Source organism: Ischnura elegans, chromosome X, assembly GCF_921293095.1.
Source record: "Ischnura elegans chromosome X, ioIscEleg1.1, whole genome shotgun sequence".
NCBI lineage: Eukaryota > Metazoa > Arthropoda > Insecta > Odonata > Coenagrionidae > Ischnura > Ischnura elegans.
The window spans coordinates 70,622,962-70,644,073 of record NC_060259.1 but is presented as its reverse complement, the minus strand read 5'-3'; the positions used below and the strand labels follow the sequence as shown (position 1 = coordinate 70,644,073).

The 21,112-nt window shown below is 35.8% G+C and overlaps 1 protein-coding gene across 10 annotated transcripts in view; it reads left to right on the top strand.

Annotated features, from left to right (window-relative positions):
• Positions 1-21,112, top strand: part of LOC124170740 (kinesin-like protein unc-104) — a 256,423-nt gene extending 235,311 nt beyond the window's left edge. For 7 of the 10 annotated variants that reach the window (XM_046549652.1, XM_046549659.1, XM_046549653.1 and 4 more), the window contains 14 exons: positions 601-928; positions 1,358-1,448; positions 1,549-1,673; positions 2,052-2,203; positions 2,490-2,654; positions 5,275-5,537; positions 6,751-6,940; positions 10,283-10,557; positions 11,283-11,495; positions 11,615-11,742; positions 12,082-12,379; positions 13,222-13,358; positions 13,769-13,870; positions 14,928-21,112. In XM_046549652.1, coding sequence (XP_046405608.1) covers positions 601-928; positions 1,358-1,448; positions 1,549-1,673; positions 2,052-2,203; positions 2,490-2,654; positions 5,275-5,537; positions 6,751-6,940; positions 10,283-10,557; positions 11,283-11,495; positions 11,615-11,742; positions 12,082-12,379; positions 13,222-13,358; positions 13,769-13,870; positions 14,928-15,084 — 2,624 coding nt within the window. In that variant the 3' untranslated portion in view covers positions 15,085-21,112. The remainder of the gene's footprint in view (positions 1-600; positions 929-1,357; positions 1,449-1,548; positions 1,674-2,051; positions 2,204-2,489; positions 2,655-5,274; positions 5,538-6,750; positions 6,941-10,282; positions 10,558-11,282; positions 11,496-11,614; positions 11,743-12,081; positions 12,380-13,221; positions 13,359-13,768; positions 13,871-14,927) is intronic. The other 3 variants (XM_046549660.1, XM_046549654.1, XM_046549658.1) reach the window with 2 other exon arrangements.

Here is a 21,112-nt window from a genome sequence, read left to right as displayed (position 1 = left end):
AAATCCTTGGGCTCAAAATCGGGCTAAAAAATAAATCGGGCTGAAAATTAGCCAAATGTTAGCCATTTGCCTATGCTCAAAAGATATGCTATAAGCTAATATTTTCCTTTCAATTTTGTGTTTGGATGTAGATTGTTGTTGGGATGTATGCTTCCTTCTTGATTCTATATCCAAATTTTTCTTGAATTGGGTATGGTCATAAACAAAGGTGGGATGAATGTGGTTCACTGAAGATTAATGTCTTTCTGTGAAACGTTTAGTTCTTGTACGAAGAAAAAAGTGGGTTATTAATGCCTCCTCCTCCCTTCCATGATGTGTCAGTGTATGACTAGGTGTAGTTGTGATGCTCTTGTTCAGTCCTGTTGCATATACCATGCAATGTAGGGGCAGGTTAGTTACCATTCAAGTTATATGGATTTGCTTGTTATGATTTTGCACACTGCTTTTGTGCAATTTATGTTGCAAGATTTTTTAGGGTGACTGTTGCACACATTTGTTGGACTAGATATTTTACGCTCAAAGTTAGCCGTTGCAACTATGAAATAGGAGCCATCAAAGGCGGCTCCTTTAGTTAGTGTTGTGGTTCTTTTGATTGTGCAGATGTGGAAGGGGATGCTGATAGTGGGCGCGGGGACAGCTCGGTATCATCTGATCACCCACCAAAGGAGGAAGGTGACCTTTCTGGAACCACTCCTATCTTAATACCACCCAATCAAAATCATCTTATCAACAACAACAACAATAACAACATCATTATTAATAATAACAATGTCAACAATGCCAACAATAACGAGAACATCAATACTACCAACACCACAGGAACTACTCCAGACCATCTTTTGATTGGCAAGGAGTTCACTTTTAGAGTGACAGTCCTGCAAGCTGTAGGAATCTCCACAGAATATGCGGACATTTTCTGCCAGTTCAAGTGAGTGTTTTTACATCTTTTCTATGCATTTAATTTAGTGTTTACATCTATTTGTGAAAAATTTTCTGCAATTATTTTAAATGGTCATTTTTATCAGGAATATTATTATGTTGTGCATGTATTATAATGTCAGATAAGATGAAAATGCTTCATTTTACACTAATGATGCATTTTATATTATCGTAAAAAGCCGTACCTTTTCAATGTGTTTTAGTCATTTAAAAAGAAAGTTTTCCATTCTTCCTTTGTCCAATCAGTATTAAATCTTATAGCATGTAATCTTTGGTAGTTTTCTTTTAGTTTTCCCTGGATCTAAGGGTGCAAAAGCAATTTGTATCTGTTGATTCAAGCTAAGTTTACTTTTGTGTTTAGGGTATTTTTATTCATATTGATATGGCTGATGTGTGTCATACATCTTTTACCCTACAGCTTTCTCCATCGCCATGATGAAGCATTCTCAACAGAGCCTGTGAAGAACACTGGTAAAGGGACTCCTCTTGGGTTCTACCATGTGCAAAATGTAAGATTTTTATACAGCTAAATTTTAAATACTGCCATTTGGAGCAATTTTCTTTGTATTAACTTGTATATAATATTCGTTTCTCAAATATTCATTGCAGATTACAGTTACTGTGACCAAGTCTTTCTTAGATTATTTGAAATCTCAACCTATTGTGTTTGAGGTGTTTGGACATTACCAGCAGCACCCACTCCACAAGGATGCCAAGCAGGAAGGTGGCCAGTAGTAAGTAGAATTTTTGTGTACAGTATATTTTTTATGATCCATATTTGAGTATCTTATTTTATAATTTTATATTGATGGAAATATTTTAATGACTAACTCTATTGTGCTTCACATCACATTTTGATCTTATGTTTTTTTATCAAATCTGGGACGCTTTCATGATGTATAGATTTGATCATTTTGTAACGAATTTGAAATCACGCTTTTTGTTTTTTGCTTAGTTTTTTAAATTATTTGAAGGAAAATAATGTGCTTCCATTCGATTACTTGTTACTCATCTGTGTACAAAGTGATTTATTTTTATCATTATAATGCCATAGCTAAATTTTTTACTTCATTTGTGACTTTATTTTTAATGATGTGATATTTGTTCATAAGTGTACGTCAGCCACCAAAGAGGATGCTTCCACCATCCATTCCAATCAGCCAGCCCGTGCGCTCACCCAAATTTGGAGTCTTGCCTTCTCCATCAACTAGCCACGTGCACGCCAAGTATGATGTCCTTGTGTGGTTTGAGATCTGTGAATTAGGTTAGTGACCATTCGTTATTATGTTAACATTTTAGTTCTATTCATGATAAAATATGAATTCTGTAGGTCCAGCAAGTCAGTGAGATTCACCCTTTGCCATGATGCTGCTAATCTGTGATGATGTGCTGATGCATGTTAATCTGTGATGAAAACAGTTGAATTACTTTTTTTGTCTGTTTTTTATTGGAATTAATCATATTTTTATGGACTGAATTTCAATCGGTGATGAACAAAGTTTCTCAATCTAATTTATGTACTCAGTAATGTCATTTTATTTCATTTTCAGCACCCAATGGTGAATATGTGCCTGCAGTTGTGGATCATAGTGATGACCTACCGTGCCGTGGTCTCTTCATGTTGCATCAGGGTATTCAGAGACGTATTCGTATTACAATTGTGCATGAAAACACACCAGAGCTGAGATGGAAGGATGTGAGAGAACTAGTTGTGGGTAAGCAAAATTTAAAATATATGAATAACTCTTTAAAATATGCATGTTTTTGTTATTCGATATTAAAAACTAGAGATGTGCGAATAGTATCCGCGAATACTCGAATACCTCGAATAATAGAAAGTATTCGATATTCGAGATCTCGAATAGTTATGCCAAAGGTACCGTCTCGAATACCTCGAATACTATGAATTTCGCGTCATACACTATCGCTCGCACGTCGTTGGTAGTTGACTCGGAAAAATGAGAACTCTAGTCGTCTAGTGCATGCAGCGCCGTTTTAAGCAAGCTGACGAAATTCATCAAATTCACGGGTTCGAGCGGTGAAAAGAGTTCGACGTGGGGAACCGAAATTGATCGGATGAAAAAAATCCGAAATTCCCAGGTGTCCCTTATCAGGAGAACCTCAGTTCCGTGGGATAGCAACATTGGCGCATTTCCCACGATCCGCTATCCCCATCCATTCAGCGTTCGCCCCATCCCCTCAATCGATTTCCTCTTCCCCGAAAACAAAAAAAGGTCCCGGCTCGTGCAGGGATCGTATTACGAAGACCTCAGCTTTGAAAAAAATATTAAGTTACCGGAAAATAATAGAATCTTGTTTCACCCTTCCCTCTTTCTCCCCACTGACCATTTTCCCGCATCCATCTTTTGATAAAATGAGAGGAGGTGTTTGCCGTGTGTCCTTTGTGGCTAATAATGACAGGCACTTATTTTGAATCTTCCCCAGGAGATGAAACTACCATAGGGAGGAACTCAGTGCCGTGGGATAGTGACATTGGCGCATTTCCCACGATCTGCTATTCCCCTCCATTCAGCATTCGCCTCACCCACTCTTGACGATTTCCTCTTCTCCGAAATCAAACAAAAGATCCCAGCTCGCGCAGGGATTGTATTACAAAACCCTTAGCTTCAAAAAATATCAAGTTACGCGAGAAAAATAAAAACGTGTCTCGCACCCACCCCCTTTTCTCACCCACTGACCTTTTTCTACCTACCTGCTTCGAATTTCCCCCTTTCTCGAGGTCAACTGCTGCATGAGTCATCTACTAGCCCGAAAGGTGTCTAACAATGACTTTCGGCAATTGTTATTACACCTTTATTGGATTGAAATATTAGTAATGTGCGCGTAATTTAAAAAAGAATAAGACCAAACACGACATATTTCTGACTTTATTTAAGCATTTTGCGCAGGAAAATAAATACCGGGAAGAAGAAGAAATACGACGGAGGCGTAATGCTCAAATAGGGTGGTTTCCTATTATTTTTTATTGCCTAAATCGAAATATTAATACTCCTGAAGTACGTATTTAACGCTTTTAGAGTTTTATAAGACGATATCTATTTTTCGCGATTAAATTAAAAGTGAAAATTTTCAAGCGCACGAAAACGCGACGGGTAAGTATGAATGCCGGGAAAAACTCCGCGTGACGTCGTTCTGGTTCCCGCTGCCGCAAGTGAGGTGACCTTGGGGCGAGGCTCTGAGCGCTATTACGACGCAGGATGCTAGCAGGTAGCCGAGTACCATGCTAGCTGGTAGCGCTTGGCTTAAATAAGGTTTATTAATACCTTATCAAACAGACTGTGTGATTATTAAGACATGTCTCCCTGAGCTCTGTGCCTCATGCATGCATTGGTAACCTCAGACGATGTAAAACTCTGATCCTCTCGTGTAAAAACTAAGTCCCTGTGATGTCACGTGGAGTGGCATCGCATAGGCGCCAATCTGGCCTTTTTCAAATGAGGTAAAATTGAACATTGCCATTAGTCTAAACCGGTATTTCTAGAACGAAATAATTTGTATATTATGAATACACTACTGGTGGGTAACGAATCACAATCAATACCTTTCGTTTTCTTTAATGAATGAAACTACCCTATTGTTTACATAAAATTAAAATATTCCATTAATCAGCTAAATTCCTGTTTGAATCCTTTAAAGGCAATCACAATTACTCGCCAAAATCTTGGGTTTCCTGCTGCATAGGCGACCTAGTCAAACATTTTCACATTCATCGTTTAGTATTCGAGGTATTCGAAATTCGAGGTATTCGAATATTCGAGCAATGATTTAATATTCGAATTCGATATTCGAATTCGAGAAATCTACTATTCGACCCATCCCTATTAAAAACCATTAAAAAATTATTACATGAATATTTCATCTGCCTCATTGGTAGTTTTTTCCCCTTAATTCATTTAAACATGAGCTCATTATAAGGCATGGTATTGAAAGGTATGAAGGGACTCTGTTTGTTGTAAAATTCTGTGTTTGTAAAATTTAATGGCTAAAGTTTTATTATACTATTTTCTCGGCGTTAAAAATTTAAGGATGTGCAAAACGAGACCTCTTTTAAAGCTTTTAATTATAGTGATAATAATAAGTATTACTGGGGGTTCTAAATATATTTATTTTTTGTTATTCTATATGAAAATATGTAAAAAAAAAATAAGCACTTTAATATTTCATGTGCGTTGTAGCTGGTTGTTTGTCCTTCATTAATTAAATATGAGCTCATTATAAAGGAATTCAGGTAGAATATTGAAAGGTAGGATGAATGCTTGGTTATTTCAGAATTTAGTTTGAAGAAAGTGTAATCGATTGATGTTTTTTGTCCAGGTCGCATTCGCAACACGCCAGAGTCTGAGGAAGAGGAGGAAGGGGATGAGTCAGGAACGTGTGGAGGGGACTGTGATTCCTCGGTGCTCTCCCTTGGTCTCTTCCCAGGCGAGAGAGTCATTGAGGATGCCCCAGCTGGTGACACTCGCTCCATGTTCCGATTCGAAGCTGCATGGGATAGCTCACTTCATAGCTCTGTCCTGCTGAATCGTGTTACTCCATATGGGGAGCAGATCTATATGACCATCTCTGCTTACTTGGAGGTAGATAACTCTTTTAAATTCACCTTATAAAGCTTTTTTTCATTCATGCTCATGAATATCTCTCCCAAATAATCAGTCTCCCAAAGTCCTACATATAACAAGTAACTTTTTATGCATTCATGCACACTGGTGTAAATTTACACCGTGGATGAAATTTACCGGGAAAACTCATTTTACTGTGGCATAATTAAAAACCCAGATTTTCTGATTGCTGGTCAGGTATGCTCTGGCTCGGTTTTGTAACTTTTAGTGTACCTGACTGGCAATTGGGAGATCCAGGTTCGAATCCTGGCTAAGGCAAATGATTTTTTCGTGGAAAATTTCATTCTTAGTATTGAGTCTAGAAGTCTCTCTATGGAAATGAGGTTGTAGTTAAACCCGTTGCTCTATATGTGTGTCATTCACATGCCTGTGGTTTAGTTTGGGTTGAGCTCCACCCTCACTTATCTAAACCAAACTTCAGATTAAAGCACTGAACTAGTGAGTGGAGGGTGCAATAAGCTGAGTTACATTATGCAATTCTTTCTTTCAACAAAGCAAAGCTAGAATATGCTCCAATAAATATGCATTCTTAACAATTGTTCTGGGTGCCTGTGAATATTTCAACGTATAAGCCTACAGAGTATGGATATTTTTTTCCACCATATTGTACAACTAACTTATTGAGCCATGAACCTGAGTGAGTGCATGCTTGGTCACTCTCTGGCTCATATTCCCCAAATTCAATCGATTGAGAATAATCTACCTCTCTTTTCACTCATGTCACTCCTTAACTGCCTCTCTGAGTTTTAATGAAGTCATGGAATAGATGCTGACATCTAAAACTTTTCAGTTCCAGCACATTTCCAATCAGATATGCTAACAAGGTTATTGTTTTGACGAATTTAATGCTTTTTTTTATTTTATTTGTGTAATTCTTCCCATTACTAGGTCTTCCAATTACGTTCTAGCATTTTTTCATTATATGGTGTATAATGCCTCCTGATTTTATTTTTAAGACTGTATGTGGTACCATTGTGTAGATAAATAGAAAAATATATGTAGTGTGGTGGCTGTTTTCACTGAGGAAATAAAAACTAGCTGCAATTAGTCTATAGCAAATTTCATGTTAAGGAGAAAAGGAGTTTATAAAATAACTTCATACAAAATGCTGTTTGAAATAATATATCCACTGATTGTCATTTTATGTCATTTCTGTTAAATTAATTCTCAGCTTGAAAACTGTGGACGCCCTGCCATTATCACCAAGGATCTAAGCATGATTATCTATGGCCGTGATGCCCGCACTGGTCCCCGTTCGTTGAAGCATCTCTTCTCAGGCAACTATCGCAATGCTGAGGCCAACAGACTATCGGGGGTGTACGAGCTGGTGTTGAAGAGAGCTGCTGAAGCAGGTAGCCCAGGTTTGTTGGAAACTATGCTGCACCCACCCTATCCCAGCCCCCAGCTATTTCCAACAGCTCTTCTACTTCCTCACATCCTGCTCATTGCTGCTCAACGTAGTGCCTGTCTAGGATTATTATCACAATTTTTTGCTGACATCTATTTATTTGTTCATCAGATGTAGCTATTAAAGTCACTATTTCAAAGAATATTCAATGCCAATGTCCATCTGTATAGAAAAAAAATTGGTCTAGGTAGTAAAAATATTACATAGGTTTTTTTATGTTTATGTTTATTTCATTTCTTTTTGAGAGCTTAGGGTTAGCTCAGAGGGTAGCAATGGGCTCCTTTCTGTTGATCTTTTGGTTGATACATAAATCCACTTTTAGATCATTGAGGTTAAAAAAGTAAATATTTCCAAGTTTCTGAGTGAGCATTATTCCTTCATATTAGAATAATGTTTTTTTGATTGCCAAGTCATTTTAACTGGTTACTCCTATTAAAGTCATTTGTGGTGTCAATTGGTTGTTTTTTTTTTTTCATTTAAGTTTAGCTTGTGCTCCTGTATAGCTTTAACTATGATATGAGAAACAAATGTCCTTCCTGTGGTTAAAATCGGTGCTTAAACCTAATAACGTTCAACCTTTTCATATTAAGAGGATAAATTGGGTACTCTGAGTACAAATTTTCCTGAATATTTGTTGAAGATATGAGAGTGAACAGGCTAATGTGGCTTCCAAAACCTCTGGCATCTTGTTCTCTTAATTCTAATAGTGTCAATGTGAATTAAATATCCAAGTTAATACGTGGAGTGGAGGAAACTAGAAAAGAAAATAATGAAGGAATTAGATAATTCTGAAATGCAAGCGATACTTTGACTTTCTGGTCAGTTAATGGACACTATTTGACCAGCTTAAAAAGTCAGTGTGTATCACAGTAACCATGCTGTTAAGTTTTGATGGCGATACCAAGAAACTAGAATATTGATAAGATGTCCCAAGAAACTAGAATTGTAATGAGAAAATAATGAAGCATCTGTGATTTTTTTCTAACTAAGTACAGTGGAACTTGGTTAGTACCTCTTTAGCATGTTTTCCTCCTGAACACAGTGATTTGTCTCTGTCCTGATACCATCCGAACAAAATACAGCTAAAACTATTTGGTCAGTACATTTTAAATAGTGGAGCTTTCCTGGATAGTACGCTCAATTACGTGCCCTGAAGCAACCCGCAAGATGTTTCCTAGTATCTTCTGAAGGTGTTTAAACCTTCGAATTCATAAGTTATTTTATTATTGCATATCAGCCATTGACCTGCTAACTTTCATCCTACACCTCTCTTTCTACAAGCGTAATGCATTTCTCAATGAGAGGGGTATGTGCGTCATCACTTGACAAGTTTTGCAGGAGCATACGATGCTTTGGATATACACGCGAAGCTTAACGCAAAAATACTTGATCTCGGCACAAGAAATAGAAAGTAGACTAAATTGGCCAATTTTTTAATTGAATTTCAACTGTAAAATAAGAAAATGTGCTTGTAGCAATCTTTAAGTGCATTATTAATCGTCATATCAATATTGATATACCATTCGATATAATATTCGCTATGGTTTCATTCCTAGAACAAGTGCATTAGGCGGTTGCCGTGATTTATGGTAAATAAAGTTCTGATGTTTTATAACAACCAAATGATATACTCAGAGTAATCGTCATATTCTCTGAGCTAGCTGTGAAAAAGAAGAAATTACTTAAAATGTCCTCTTAAAGCATATGCATGACAAATCACGGGAGAATGACACCATTTTTACATAATTGTCCCAGGGAAATGTATGAAACATTGTGATTTTCATTCACATGGTACTGCTCTTGCAATGCAGTGCTCATTTTCTTGATTTTCAATTCGGAATGAGTTCAGGAAGGCGATCCTGCTATAACTTCTGAAAGTAATTGTAATTATAACAATTTTTCCACCGAGTGCAATTACCCTGATTGCTATTACATTCCTACTTGCCTGGTTGGCATGGTTTCCTTGATAGCTCGTTCATTTTTTGTGGTCCCTTCAAAAACGTGCTAAACAAATTCTACTGTATTTCTTGATCACAATTTATCATTAAAAGTGTCGAAGCCTAGAAATCTTGTTTTTGGATAGAGATCGAGTTTTACTTGCTCTAACGTTCATTTGTAGTAGTGGCCTGATGCCAGCTGTACGAATTCCAGGGATTATTACTACTACATTTTATTTTTACATTCTGTAATTTATACACTGTATTCTGGCAGCAATTTTATTTGAGGAGAATCAGGCTGGAAGGCATGAGCTTTTTTTCAATGAATTCAGTTAATTATTGCACGATAATACATATTATTTTATCATCTGTTCATTTTTGCACTTTAAGTTGTCAAGTATAGTTAAAAATTATGTATCAAAAGAGTAAAATTAGTGGGAATTGGTTACATTTGAGCAGCATATCCTTAAAACCATCTTGCCTTCCATGTGTAGGTACAAATTTTTGTCTTGTCTCTATTTCGTGTTTGTGCTTGTTATGTACAGTGTCCATTTGTTATTAGGAGTTTCTATGTGTAATTTAATGCTTGTCTTAGCCACAGATAGAATTCCTAAGAAGCTTGAAAAGTAGTGATCAGAACAATGACATTTTTTTTTAGATCGTGACCATTTACCAAATCAGTCCTACTTATTCATTTAATCATATCAGTATGTAGAGACCCTGATAGAATGATTTTACTGTTTTCATAGTTTAGTGCTACACAGGAAATGATATATTTTACATTATTACAATTTCATTAACCTCCTAACAGACATTTTTTAATGTACATTCAATGGCCATGAGTTCCGTTCTGTCACATATGCATTGTAATTGGATATCTTCACACTCAATGTACCAAATTTGCCTTAAGGGTGGACTCCGCAAAAATTTTATTCAGTTTATTAAAAATTTGCTTTGAATTTCAATTTTTTTATCCAAACAGTCATTGAGTATCACTGTATTTGGCAACAAGAAGTATTTTGTGAGTTAGTTCTGTAATGCATTTGACACAATTTATACATCACCTATGTGACATTCAATAATAGGCAAATGCATGAAGTCATCTTCTTGGGCATTCTCTATAGTTTTATTCCTTAAAATTTTGCTGAAATGGATCACAAAAGAGGTAAGTTTTTTCTTTGCACAGCGATGGACTTCATGGCTTTTCCTAATTAGTCACTGTCATGAGTTTCGTGGTCACAAGAGTAGCACATTTGACTGTTTCTTGGTAATGAAGTGGTAGAATTTTAGTTAGTTTAATTTATCATGGGTGGCTTATGAACAATATCATGGAGCATGAATGCTTTGCCTGACTACAGGAGTACAGCGTCGGCAGCGCCGTGTGCTAGACACAAGTTCCACATACGTTCGTGGTGAGGAGAACTTGGAAGGATGGCGCCCACGAGGAGACTCGCTCATCTTCGACCACCAATGGGAGCTGGAGAAACTGACTCGCCTCGAAGAGGTTGAGAGGGTGAGGCACCTTCTGCTTCTGCGTGAGCGCCTTGGCGTGGATAGGCATCCCCTTCCCACTGGCCTCAGAGGTGTCAACTCGCAGCACCGTTCAACGCACGACTTCACCAAGTCAGAAAAGGTAATTTCTTCGACTTTTATCTACAATTTTGTTTGTGTTCACATTTTTTCGATTTTTGGTGTACCCCATCATGGTTTTTGGGTTGCAAATGTGATTCATACATCAGCGTAAATTTGTGAAATGTTGGAAGCAAAATTCTGTTTTCAGTTTTTTTTATCATTTGATAGCATGATAATCATCAATTTTTTGCTAAACTAATGGCCTAAAAATTGTTTTTTATAAGTAAAAAGAATTTTGGGAAATTCGTTTGATAAAGGTGATAGTGTATTGAGTTTAATATTGGGTATTTCTATCGTAATTGACTTGAAAAAAGGTCTATTTTGCTTATTCATTTTTCCACTATCTGTAGTTGTACCTTTCCTGATCCTCAGGTTGGTACTAAAGGTACACATTGTCCTCTCGGCTATAATAACCTAGATACCTTTTTGGTGCCAATCTGAGGATTATAATAGTAATTGTAATAATTTTCACTTAATGTACGTGTAGAAGTAGAAAAAGACTTAAGTAGAGATATTTGTAAACTGAATCGATAGAATAGATTTTTCCCCAAATTCTCTTCCTCATAGTATGCTGGGGAGTTGAGTGTGGGGTCGAGTAAATGAGTTTTAGTAGGTCGTGTAAAGTTTTCTCACTAATTCTCTTCACATTAAAGTATATTTTATTAGTTTTAATCATCGAATACGATATTGGGCAATTCCTCCATATGGTTTTATTTGTTTTTGCAGGAAGTGTGTAATATGGTGGCCAAAGCTACTAACGAAGGGAGGGCCAGTCCTACAGCACTTGTGGCTGCTGCTCAAAATGTAGGCTCGGTAGTGAATCCTGTTGTTGCTCCAATTAAAGATAAGGATGTGTATGAACCATGGGAAATGACAGAACGGGAAAGGCAGCTGGCTGTGAAGTGCATAAAGTTGATTCTAGGCAGGATACCAAGCAAGGTATGCAACTCATCTGTAGAATGAACGATAATTCCTATTCTCATGAACTGTCCTGTGAAACGTCATTGGAATAACTATTTCATTTGTCTTTCAACTGATCGTGACTGTGAATTTTTCAGGAACTCCCCATTTCCAAACAGACTAATGATGCATCTCCAGGTGAAGAAACATCTGCCCCAATGACTAATTCCATGGCTGACAGTATGACTTCAAGCCTACATTCTACCAGCAGCAGCATGACCCAAGAGTAAGTTTCCTTTAAGATTGTTATGCACTGGTGTCCAGATTTAATTTGATATTTCCTGGACTTCCTGTAGCTCTATAATCTAGTCATACTATAGCTTCTTGTAGCTTTCGTAACTTTTTAGTACCTGTCATGCTTTAACATACCTGTAAGTTTTGAAAAAAAATAAGCTCCAGAAAATGCATATAAGACTGATGTACTTTTTTAAGCGCAAACATACAAATCCACCAAGAGAGCCCTAGCATTCTTAAGTGTGCCAGGCAAAATAGGCTAGCACTGAAACGGATATGGTGTGAAGCAGTCGAACATTCTGATCATGTATCTGATATTTCTCTCAAACAGAATCACGTCCCCGGAGAAGATGATGAACTTCTTTCAGAGCACGTGCTCGAGCATGAGTTTAGGCATGTGCAGCACACCACAGTTGAGTCAGCAAATGAGCCAACACAGCCAGTTAATCTCTCAAGGCATGGCTTCCCTCGGCAGTGGCACCTTGTCTTGCTGCTCGCCATCCCGAGAACGCCCACTCGTCCTCTTTGTGCCTGAGATGGAGGAGATTCGAGTCAGCCCCGTTGTATCGCGCAAGGGATACTTGAACATACTCGAAGAGAACACCAATGGCTGGAAGAAACGATGGGTGGTAAGTTACCTCCTGTATGCAGCCATTCGAGTGGCCAACCTACGAATGTAAAACTACATTCGATGGACTAATTCTAATTTACTCTATTTGTTGATCTCTTTTGGACATTTTCTAATCATTACTGAATTTTATATCATTAAATTGCACAAAGGTAAACCTCTCAAGCACAATTAATTCAATACTTTTGCTGGATATCTCTAGATAATCCTTCTAGTCATCTGTTAAAATTGATATGATCAAAGTTCCCAGCTAGCACAAGGTATGAGATATACTCTTTTATGTATTTCTTGATTTTTATTGAAGAAACGGTTCATTAGTTGATAGTATGATACCTGTATGGATTCTTTGAATTAATAAAACTATAACACATTAGGAAATGCAGTAATAAGGCCTCTATTCTACTATTACCCTGAAGGATACAAGAACTCAGGTAGGAAATGTGTAAGCTTTTTGGCCTTCAGGAGCTTACCAATTTCCACATTTGAGCTTACCTTGATGACTTACAGTGTGCTAGCTGGACTAAGTTATATTTCAGTAATCAGATTGTGCTTATATTAAAAGTGGGCCACTATTTTAATGTAGGTATGTGAACTTTTTCAGTTCAAGGCAGCATGCTTTGAAATGTTATTTTCATGTGAAACTTCCTATCATGCAAGTTATTATATCTGAAAAAAGAGAAAAATATATGCCTAAGGCTATGCGTAAGTGACTTGACACCCAAATCATTGCTTTTGCATAGCAATAAAAATAAAATGGACACTAAAAATGTTAATATAAAAGTAAAGTGTCTCTTTGTATCATAAGTCACCATATTGTCACTTAAAATTTTGTTGCATTTATAGGTTGTTCGACGGCCCTATGTTTTCATCTTCCGTGATGAGAAGGATCCTGTTGAGAGGGGTTTGATTAACCTTGCCACAGCGCAAGTGGAATACTCAGAAGATCAGCAGGCAATGGTAAAAGTGCCGAACACATTTAGGTAAGTCTTCTTAGATCCTTAGATTTGGAAGTCTTAAGGCCTTGTACAAAAGAAAGTTGACTGTATCTCTGAGGCTACTTTTAAATTTGCCACTCACAGAAAGTAATCTTGGCGATTGAGCTTGGAACTAAAAGCTATCATGTATACCTATTCCAAGCATATTTTCCTTCTTTGGCCTTTGTAAAAAATATTTGGCTTGGCCTCTGTCATTAGATGCTAAAGTAAGCTTTGCAAAGGGTATATGTATTGTTTAGGAGACTTCAACTGTGTAAATAAGAAATTCTACTGTATTCTCACTTAGATTTGCAGGCATTTGAACTGCCCTAGTTGTCATATGCCATATTCAAGATTTAAGGGGAAGAATTAATTTTATACATTAATCACCCTTATGACATTTCTCTTTTTTTTAGCGTGGTCACGAAACATAGAGGATATCTCCTACAAACCTTGGGTGACAAAGAAGTTCATGACTGGCTGTACGCCATTAATCCACTTCTTGCTGGGCAAATAAGGTAAGTTAACTTGCACATAATTTACTTACAGGCCTGTGTCTTACTTTATGTTTTGGTTTGCAAAGCCTGAAAGATATTTATTAAAATTGATAGTGATAATAGAAATACTTGCTAATCTGATGTCTGCTATGGAAATATTTGCTGAGGAAATACATAGTTCTTAAGTTAAACAGGAAACAGAGCTTTATCGTAAAAATACATTACATGGGTTGATAGGAGCTGGATCTTTTGTGGCCAGATGAACTTATCGTTTGTGATTGTTAACCTAATAGATAATAATAAAACAACTTAAAATAATCAAGTCTTTAGGAAATTTTTTGTAAAAAAATTACCTGCCAACAAAATTTTACCGACCCATAAAGTAAAGGAAGAATATGTTGCTCCTTTGACGCAAGTACTAAGTATATTGGGGCTAATGGTATCAGTCATGGTTTAGCAAGTTAGAAACTACCTATTCGTGGTTTTTATGATGTATTCTATCATGACGTATTTGGGTCTATGTAATTCGTTAAATCCAGTAGAATATTCTCTTTGGTATAGAAAAACAGATCTTAGGTTGAAACAATTTCAATTGGTTTTAACCTTTCCTTCATATGCATTTATGACCAATATGCACATAGACCTATAATCTATTTAGTTGTCAATTCGCTCAGTTGTAATATTATTTCATGGGTACTCTCCTTGCTTGAAATGTCTTGGTGAGGGGTATTTAGTGGCAAATTTAGGGGCAGGGGTTCATGACCCTCCCCCAGATTTTATTTTAAAAATCTTGTTAGTTTAATAGTTTTTGTGTCCTTGTAAAGGAGTAAAGCGAGTGTACATGCAAATGCATGGCCTCAAGTCCCAAATGAGAGAAGTTTGAGTAGCATTTATCATTTATTGAAGAGGGTAGCACTTCCTACTGTAAAAAACACATTTTACACGGAAGAATGCCCCTCTCACCCAGTATTCCATATTCACTGGGCCCAGGTCGTGACCCCCTTACCACCAAATTTGATGCTGAATCCACCCCTGGGGGTGCAGATGTCTGAGTAATTCTCTTACCTCTTGCTTGTAGGTCAAAACTTTCTCGAAGAAGGCCTCTGCTTCAGGTTGGCGGTGGACTCGGGGGTGCACAGCAGTTGCTGCAGGCGCATCAGCAGTCCAACCTGCACCCTCCCCCGCAGGTGTCGAGCGTGGGGCTTTCGCATCCAGTGCCATTGGTGGCCAAATGAGGCAGGGAGTACTCAGCCCTTCTCCTCCCCATGATTGGGTGGACTCAGTCTTGAAGGGAGGAGGGGGGAGGTGGAGGGGGAAGGGGGAACGGGCATTTATCAGTGTTTGGTGGTCGAGGGAGGAGGGTGAGAGAATGAGGTTGGGAAGTGAAATGAGTGTATCTCGGTGAATGCCTCTGCTCATGCATGGTATTCCCCGTGAAGGCACACGTACGGTTGGACAGATGTTATATCTACTAGTGGGCAGTGAGATTTTAAAAGCTAAGATATGGAGGTTGAGGATACATATGGGCTTCAGAGAAGTTATTTTTCTCCATTTTTTCATGAAATGGACTCTTAAGATGGTGCAGATCTACAATATAGATATTCAGATAATTGTAGATGGGTCATTCCACAAAAATTATTTGTAAGGTGGTAAGATACAAATTAGCAGATTTGTGGTATACAGGTATTGTTAGAAATTTATTGGGAATTTTGTGGACTGTTACAAGTAAAGGTACACAGAGCAGCATTTTAGATGCACAGCCACTTCAGAGTTATTGTTAATTGGTTGAAATAATTTTTTTCATTGAATTTTTATTTAGCAAATTTCTTAGGTTTGATGATTCGTCTCCCTTTGCCCTCAAAACAAAACAAAGTAAGCCAAATTGAAATCATCAAAAAAGGAAATATTTAATTCCTTCAATGGATTGTATTTTCTCCTTTGGTGTATTTCAATCGTACATTTTTGTAAAAAGCACAGGCAGGGCTGGTGGCAAATGGTTCATGGTGGCTGGCTATTTTTATGCCCCTTATATTTTTTAATGGCTGGGCATACTCAATTGATTCAGTTTGGTTCTGGTGTAAGACACACCTCAACCTCCCAATCTTACTCAAAGACTAAGTAAAAAAATTGCCCTAATTGATACTATTTATTCATAATGGCATATTAATGACAAATAAAATGGTACCACCAACAACATGAAGATTCGGTGGAATTATATTTTCCTTGGCATTCCTAGGCAAAAAATGAACCTGTGCGTTCAAAGGAAAATGATGGAGACTGCTTGACTGTAGTGATCTCATCTTTCTAGTCTAATGTAACCAATTTATTGTGGTCTTGGGCCCTAAATGAGATCATGGTATTGGAGTGTACTTAGCTCAAATGCCTTGACTCCACCTTTCTATAATAATGCCTGACTTTGGAATAAATTACCAAAACAGCCTCTGCATTCCAAGAGGAACTCATCTGAAGGTTCCAAATTATCATAGAAGAGTGTACACATTCCAAAAATATTGTAAAAATTTAATTATGGAACTTTAAACATTATTAGGACCATAAGTGATTGTTAATGTTTTAATTTTCATTAATTTTTATTGCAACTGTAAGAAGCATAAAGGGGAATAAATTCCTCTAAGTTTTCAATAATTTGTAACCATCAAAAATGTCACCCTCATCATCCTAGTGTATCTGCTGTATATAATTTGGTTATTAGTGGAAGCTGAAATACTGAAATTGTATTTTTATTAGCTGTTGCTTCCACTTCCCTTGGTTAATGTTGAGTAATTGGATGATTTGGAAATCATGCAGAATCTACTCTTGTAATAGTGTGGACTGAATGATGAGAGCATCTTTGTGTATAGGGGAAAGAGATTTAAGGGAGTTATTGGTGAACATTGGGAACAAAGTTAGCTTTGAAATAAGCTTACAGAAAGAAAAATTGATGAAAGGAAGATATTATCCTTTTGAGCAGCTTTACAACCTGTTGAAGGAATATTTTTAAGTTGGCAGGATAGATTAATGCATGAATGTGTCTGAGTGTGCATGTCTGAAAATTGAATGTGTCATTCTGCTTTGCTTATTATCCCACAATTAGAGCAAATAGCTGTGCGTAAGTCGTTAAATATCCGGGCATAAAATATTTAGCATTTAAAATTTCAGTGCTTCTAATAATTTCTCAGAAAAAAGGTTCTTTATTACCTTTGTGGATTTAGTTTCATCAGTTAACAAATGACAATCTAATTAGTCTTCTAATTTGATATGAAATGTCAGCTATTGCACTAACATTTGCTGGCATAGTTTGATTTCTTTCAAGTGCTTGTTAAAATACATTCTGTAGTGCTTTGTGGGAGCATATTAAATTCAAATTGTGATACATGAAAGCAAAGTATAAAATTATTTGCCAATGTTTGAGGTGTCAATATGTGGATCAAATGACATTTTAAAATTATATTATGAATCCCGTTAATTTTTAAATGTTGTTGTAATAATTTATCAAATCATGTTTATGTATCTCAACCGTTAATCTTGAGTTTTATCAAGGCTGAGAAATGTTACTATTTTTTTATTTTGAACTTTTATCATTTCTATGGGTATGTATTTTATTTCATGATTAGATTCATTTCTTCATATTTATGAACAAAACATGCCAAAATTTTGTAAAGCATTTTATTTTTCTGTTTTACTGAATGGGTATGTCTAGTCAACTGTTGTTATCATTCAATATTTACATTTTATTATTATTTTGCTAGGTATGACCAACGAATTTTTTAAATATATTTTTTCTCAGTTGAAATAAATTGATGTCTATTTTAGTTTACTGTTTGTATGTTTGTCCTGCAATTTCTGTACTAAATGCTTTATTATGAATAGCTGTGATCACATCGGAATATATAATTTAAATTTGCAATTGAAAATGTATATGTGAAATCTTAAGCGCAAGTTGTTGTTTCAATAAATTTACTTTTTTTCGATGAAAATATTGTTTAATCTGGCTCAGATCATATGCAGTCACATGGTTTTTTTTTATTCTTCTGATTTTTTCAGTAAATTTCCTTAAAATTTAAATAATAATATTATTTGTTAGTGGTTTTGTAGTCGGCTGAAATTTCCCTCATAAACTTATTTGTCTTTCATGATGCCACTTGAAATTTATTCCTGCGGGAGATCTGTCGGACATGGGTTTAAAGAAAATATTTGTGACCACTATTGCATTACCATTTCTCCATGATGAATTTTTGAAGAGAAATAATTGGCCTCTGAGGGTTTTACTCCTCAATCAGATCGAACATTGTTCCTATTTCTCCATTCACTAAAACGCTATGGTCATAATAATCATTTCAACTATTTAAATTAAATATTAAATACATATATGCAGAGAATATGAAGAAAATGAAGTAATTAAGGACCATAAAAATATAATATAGCATTGTATGATGAAATTTTTAAAGAAAGGTTAATTATTCCCTTGCTAGTATAAATCTTTAGCCTCCACCAAGGATAAATTAAAGGGGTATTGAAATTTTCAATGTTTTATTTTAAAAAAAGCAATCCTTTTCTATTCCATGATGTCTGCACATGATGCTAAGTTATTTATTTCTTTTTAATAAATTTTCATGCTGAGCTATGAATTATAAATACATTATTTTAAGACTGTGATTTGCCATCATCATGTTCCTAATGAAGGACCAAAGAGTGCTCATTATGCTGTGCCATTGGGAAATATGATGAAGCTATATGCTAAATACTTGCTTATATGTTATACCTTTTGTTTCCTATTTTTAGCCACTAAATTTGCCTTATCTTGTGCAATCAAATGAATTTCCAGGGTTTTGGCCATTCATTCATGCAATGAATCCACCTTACAACTTGTTAATAAGGCTGACAATTTTTTTAGAGTAATTGAGTTATGTTTAGGAATTCATCATTTACTGTAGGGATAGTTGCCTTATTTGTCTGAAAAAGATTATTTTAGACTTGGAAATGAAATACATATACAGAGAAAGGTCTAGGAATGAGGGAATCTGGGGTAATGGTTAAAGTAGTACATTTTTTGTGCATTTATAATGTCTAATTTACTCATTAGAGATATTTTGCTAATTCAAAATGAATCGGTAATGAAAGATCCAAGCATTGAATAGGGTGACCCTTATATAGCGTTGTGTTCTGCCAAATTTAATTTACAAAATTTTAGTTATTTGTTGATCTTTTTTCATGTAAATATTCTCATGTTCTGTTGATTACAATTTATTTCCCAGCCTCAATGAAAATGTATCAAGGTTGCTTGATGCATGAGATTGCTGCTCTTGATTGTGAATTGTATGGAAACTGGTGAAATTTTAGTAGAAGGATATACAGACATGCGCCACATAATTTTTGACGAATCACGGCAACTTGTTGAAGCTGGTTAGTGAAACCATTTATTATATATTTAATCCCGTGGGATTTGAGGAGAGGTGATTTGTTTTGCAGCCGTAATAAATGTCAATCATGAGTGAGTGAGGCTCACTTTCAATGAAGTGGCATTTACTCCAGCAGCTGCGGTCGTGGGTGAATATCTTTTCAAGAAACTGTTAAAGAAATTGTTTCATACCAGTATATACAGTGTGGTGGCCAGGGAAAGCTTGGAATGATAATTGACTCTTGATTGAAAAATTCTGTCATTAGAGATTATTTTTTTAAATGTCTTATGCGTTTGGGAAGCAATAGTGATGGCAAACACGATCCATTCGTTTTTTTTACATGAGGTGCGGGTGATTATTTTCATTGGTTAATTAAATTTTTATCATAGGCATATTTGAAGTACTCATGAAATACATATACTATTACTTAACCAATTCCCAGATGCTCCCATGTAGGGCACATTTTTTGATGATATCCTCCCAATGTATTCATTAGACTCTCAATTCTGCTGTGTACAAACTATTTTATTTTGCATGGTTGTACAAGTATTGTCAATGTAACTCAATTTTGTTACTGTGCCAATGGTTCTCTTTTTTATTTAAGAATAAACAGTATTGTTGTCTTTATATACTTTTATTGATATAATAAACCTGGGAATCCTCTAATAAAGTTGTCAGCTATGTAATATTGTTGATGTTGACTAAACTTATGACATAAGTAATGACCTTGGGCTTCATGATGTCATGTTTTGAACTGGTTTAGACTATAATGGCAGACGAGCTGATCGGAATACTACTCTAAAATATGATATTTTGTCCCTGAACATTTTAAGATCTTATCTTTACAAAGTTTAGTTTTGGAAAAGGATTAAGATCTTGTTCAAAAGGGTAAGGATCTGTGATAGAGAATAGCTGCTGGCTGCTGCTAGTAAGGCTATTAATTCATGTGGTGTGTTTCCAAATAAGTTGCATTTGAATTTCATTGCTGTCTTAAGCTTCTGTGGTAAAATGCTAAAAACAACTCAATTACTTTTGATGTGTAGATAGTTTTTTTTTTTCACATATATTGCTTGTGAATGCCTTGTTAATAAATGGAACATAACTCTTGAAATCTTGGATTCACATTCACTACTTTCCAGATGTAAAAGATATCCTTGTAAAACGGTGAATTTGATGTGCTGTTTATTAGTTTAAGTGAAAATCAATAAATTCTGGGTAATGAAAAATCAAAACTATTCATGAATGAAAAGCTGTTTAATATTTGTCTCAGGTTACTGTTTAAGTCTTATATAGTGTTTGTAGGTCATGTACATTTGAAATATATTGTATGAAGTTCATACACATTATCGTAGCTATGCAAGTAAGAATACAGCTCATATCAGTCTTCATTGCCTTTGTCAAAACTAATTTGTTCTTTTCACATTTTACTCAGTTTTAAATATTTACTTTTGGTTAATCACTTATATGTAGCTCAGTAGGATTCATGCCATTTATTTTCACACTTAAGGATGTTAAGAGTATGAGCATTGGTTACATAAGGGAATGTAAATACTATGGTTCACTTTGGTATCAGGAAGGGCTCTTTTATTGGGTGTACATCCTAAGCTGTTGGTGGCTCTTCACTGTATTTTTGAACTGAGGGTAAAGTTGGGAATCCCTTTAGTTTAACTGTGCCAACTGAGTTATTATATTAAATTACCAGCATTGATAATTCATGGATTGATTAATTGTTCAGTTAGTGTAAATTGACCTCCTTTTCTGTCAAAAAGTTAAACATTCTGTATAAGTATACTATGGAATGACAAATGATTTTAAAACTTTGCTCCTGAAAGCTCTGTAAATGTAACAATAAAAGCTTAAGACCTAA